General features: G+C 38.1%; 1 protein-coding gene across 1 annotated transcript; it reads right to left on the bottom strand.

Annotated features, from left to right (window-relative positions):
• Window positions 1-3126: 3126 nt before the first annotated feature.
• On the bottom strand, window positions 3127-4008 carry LOC143797230 (taste receptor type 2 member 41-like). The gene has a single exon (XM_077281060.1). The coding sequence runs from the start codon at window positions 4006-4008 to the stop codon at window positions 3127-3129; it is 882 nt and encodes a 293-aa protein (XP_077137175.1).
• Window positions 4009-4232: the final 224 nt, after the last annotated feature.

Genomic DNA, 4232 nt, shown 5'->3' with positions numbered 1-4232 from the left:
CATATTGTAAAGTGGATTTTCCTGGGCTTATCCAGTATGTGAGTTCAAAAGCTTATTGGCGTGCATATGAATTGGTAGCTGGGCAGGCCTTGAATTCAATGCACCACTTTTTTCAGGAGTCCCCCCTGGACATCTTATGACAGGGGTATTTTGGTTCATCGTAATTCTTGGCAGCCCAGCCACTCACAGCATAGGCTACAACAGCTTAGGAGACCCGTTGTTTAATAATGGCCCTTTAAGAAGATTAATGCCTCCTGATGCACCAGTAAAAATAGGCTCTGTGACTTTAAGAGTCTCTCCTTCGTAAATGAAACAAGATGGTTCTGCTTATGTGTCACACACATGGTCAGCTAGGGGTGTTATATGTTACAATGACATTTCCCAGTGAATGCATTTGTAGTGATTGAAAGCAATGTTAAAGTTGAAAAATGCTTCAAAAACGCAGCGTCTGAACTAAGCCTAAGTGGGGGAGGAAATTTTCAGTCTAGGGTTAAATATTTGGCCTTACAGGCAAGTCATTAACCTGCAAAGGATGTAACTTGACATATTTCCCAGCAAAACCCATTTGGGTTTTGTTTTAATGTGTTTTTTGTGACATCTGGAAAAATGGCATGAATCTCGAAAAAATTGATTAAAGCTGTGAACTAGGAGTCAGGAATGCTTCCAGGGGTGATCCCCATTATGTCCCTGTGTCATTTGAGCAGTGTTTCCATCATTTTCAGACGTTTATAGACCTTAAAAAGACCCCCAGGGGGATCGCGGTAAAAATACTCGGTTCTCCCATAGACTTACATTGGGCTCGTTGTTCTGGCCGAGTACCCACGTATTCCAATCTGCTCGACCCGAGCAACGAGCACCCGAGCATTTTAGTGCTCACTCATCACTAGTGTTGAGCATTCCGATACCGCAAGTATCGGGTATCGGCCGATACTTGCGGGTATTGGAATTCCGATACCGAGATCCGATACTTTTGTGGTATCGGGTATCGGTATCGAAACAACATTAATGTAAAAATGTGTAAAAGAGAGAATTAAAATAAAAAATATTGCTATACTCACCTCTCCGACGCAGCCTGCACCTTACCGAGGGAAGCGGCAGCGTTCTTTGTTTAAAATTCGCGCTTTTCTTTCCTTTACGTGAAGTCCCGGCTTGTGATTGGTTGCGTCGCAGTCACATGGGCGACGCAACCAATCACAGCAAGCCGTGACGTAATTTCAGGTCCTTAAGGATTTTAAAATTACGTCCCGGCTTTGTGATTGGTTGCGTCGCAGTCACATGGGCGACGCAACCAATCACAAGCCGTGACGTCACAGGAGGCTGGACACGCGCACATTTTAAAATGCGCGCTTGTCCAGCCTCCCGTGACGTCCCGGCTTGTGATTGGTTGTGTTGCGGTCAACCAATCACAAGCCGGGAGGCTGGACACGCGCGCATTTTAAAATGCGCGCTTGTCCAGCCTCCCGTGACGTCCCGGCTTGTGATTGGTTGTGTCGCGGTCAACCAATCACAAGCCGGGAGGCTGGACACGCGCGCATTTTAAAATGCGCGCGTGTCCAGCCTCCCGTGACGTCACGGCTTGTGATTGGTTGCGTCGCCCATGTGACTGCGACGCAACCAATCACAAAGCCGGGACGTAATTTTAAAATCCTTAAGGACCTGAAATTACGTCACGGCTTGCTGTGATTGGTTGCGTCGCCCATGTGACTGCGACGCAACCAATCACAAAGCCGGGACTTCACGTAAGGAAAGAAAAGCGCGAATTTTAAGCAAACAACGCTGCCGGTTCCCTCGGAGAGGTGAGTATAGCAATATTTTTTATTTTAATTCTTTCTTTTACACATTAATATGGTTCCCAGGGCCTGAAGGAGAGTTTCCTCTCCTTCAGACCCTGGGAACCATCAGGAATACCGTCCGATACTTGAGTCCCATTGACTTGTATTGGTATCGGGTATCGGTATCGGATTGGATCCGATACTTTGCCGGTATCGGCCGATACTTTCCGATACCGATACTTTCAAGTATCGGACGGTATCGCTCAACACTACTCATCACTAGTTCTTAATCAAGAATCTTGTTATATTACATGGCTTTGGTGTATCTAAATTTCTCAACAGCAGAATAGGAGCTCCAGGTATTAGGAAGAGTTTATGCGGGCTGGGTATATAATCCAATCCTGTGTTATACTGTCTGCTGAGCTGTGTATCAAATCCTATCCTGTGTGATACAGTCTGCTGAGCTGTGTATCTAAACCTATCCTGTGTGATACTGTCTGCTGAGCCTTATATCTAATCCTATCCTGTGTCATAATCTGCTGAGCTGTTTATGTAATCCGATCCTGTGATACTGTCTGCTAAGTGGGTGGGACTATGTGGAATGGGCGTGGCTTGATACATACACACATACAGTATATACACTCAGCTTTATATATATATAGATTGTGAAATACCTATATTTAAAAAAATTACTGTTAAAATAAAAAATATATATATTATCTTGATTTTAAAACAGCCTTTTATGAAAATTCATTCAAAATAAAAAATAAACTAATTTAAACATACTATTCTGATGTGAAAAAAATGGGCAACATTTTGTAAAAATGCATTTAAAATAAATAAAATTATTTAAATACACTATTGTGATATTAAAAGCAAATAACTTTTTATTATACATTTAAAATAACAAAAAATATTTTAAACATATTTTAAGCATACTATTAAAAAAAGTTGAAAAAAATAAATACATTTAAAATAAAGCAAAATACTAAAAATAATATATTTATGTGAAAAAGAAAATTACTAACATTTTTTAAAACAGAATTTTAAAATAAAAAAAGATTAAACATTCTTTTGTAATATGAAAAGAAAAGAACATTTTTTAAATACATTTAAAATGAAAAAAATATTTTAAACAGATATTGCGATATAAAAAATAATAAACTTTTCTAAAAATACATTTAAAATAGAAAAAAAAAATACTATTGAGACAAGAAAAATAAATTACCAACATTTTTAAAATTTGTAATTTAAAAATTAAATAAAAAAATTAAACAGCAGGTTATTCTCTGACACATTCCCTTTAAATGTAGTCAAACTACTAATTTCCTATCTTAAACATGCTCCACTTCTATTACTTTGGTTGAACCTGTGTCGATCTTTTAAAACATCGCAATTTAGACCAAATACTCCAAAACTTATTTCGTAATATGCTGTTCATGTATATTAATATTGGTAAAGAAAGAACATGTAACACTGTGTATGAAAAGAGAAGAATGCGGATCACTATTTCTCCACCCAAATTTTCTACCGATAAAAGAACTAAAATAAAATATATGACATTAGCAAACAGTAAAGAGGCCAGAGTTTTCACTGCAATCATATGAGCTTTAATAGTCCCTGCTCTTAGTCTAATGTGTCCACACAAAGAAAAGAGGAGAAACATGATGGCAATCAAAAATACAAAAAAGCAGATGTAGGAAGCCCCAAAATACAATCGAAAAAATGGCAATGATTTTAGAGGTAAGTCATTTAGTGAAATGTTAGTAAAATGTAAGTGTTGCTGTGCCATGTTCTGTGCAGCAGGACCACTTATAAGTAGAGAAACAAGGACGGATGGAAGGAGGATCCATGGGAACAGCTTGGGGAACCTACGTTGAATATAGAGGTAGAGTTTTTGGTTGATGTTCACAATCTTCAGGCAGAAGTGAACGGCGAGCCACATTGAGAAAAGTAAGGTACAGAAAACTAGAGACAGATGCAAAAACGTGGTCAGCAATAGATAGAAGGTAATTTGGACCTTATCGATGAACATAATGTAGTGGACGCTTAGTTGCAGGAATCGATGAATACAGCATAATATACTCAATCCAGAGCTGAGTTGGTCACTTATTTTAAGCCGTTTAGTCTTTATCCACTCCAGAAAATTCACAACTAAGATGAACAGGTAGCCGGGAACAATAAGCAAAGAAACAAAATCTGTAAGAACACAAAAGTAATTCCAAGCTTTACTCATATTTGTATCTGTACAAAACTGTAGATGATGGAAAGGGTCAGTGATGGCTTATTGGTATGATGAGCTTTTTTCTTTGTACTTGTTATTATATAAATTGAATATTAAACTCAACTTGGATGAGGAAAAGATGCAAATTCTATTCCAGTTGTATCTATCAAATGCCATACTTTTTGCAAATAGGTTTCAATAGTTTGATAAAAGATTGAATTTGTATACTGCCAGAT

The sequence above is a fragment of the Ranitomeya variabilis genome, chromosome 1 (genome assembly GCF_051348905.1).
Source record: "Ranitomeya variabilis isolate aRanVar5 chromosome 1, aRanVar5.hap1, whole genome shotgun sequence".
Taxonomy (NCBI): domain Eukaryota; kingdom Metazoa; phylum Chordata; class Amphibia; order Anura; family Dendrobatidae; genus Ranitomeya; species Ranitomeya variabilis.
The sequence above is the reverse complement of the archived record's forward strand: the minus strand, read 5'-3'. Positions and strand labels throughout refer to the sequence as shown.

Bases quoted from the DNA above. Each gene is read 5' to 3' on its own strand.
- LOC143797230 (XM_077281060.1), bottom strand. From the start codon at position 4,008: ATGAGTAAAGCTTGGAATTACTTTTGTGTTCTTACAGATTTTGTTTCT.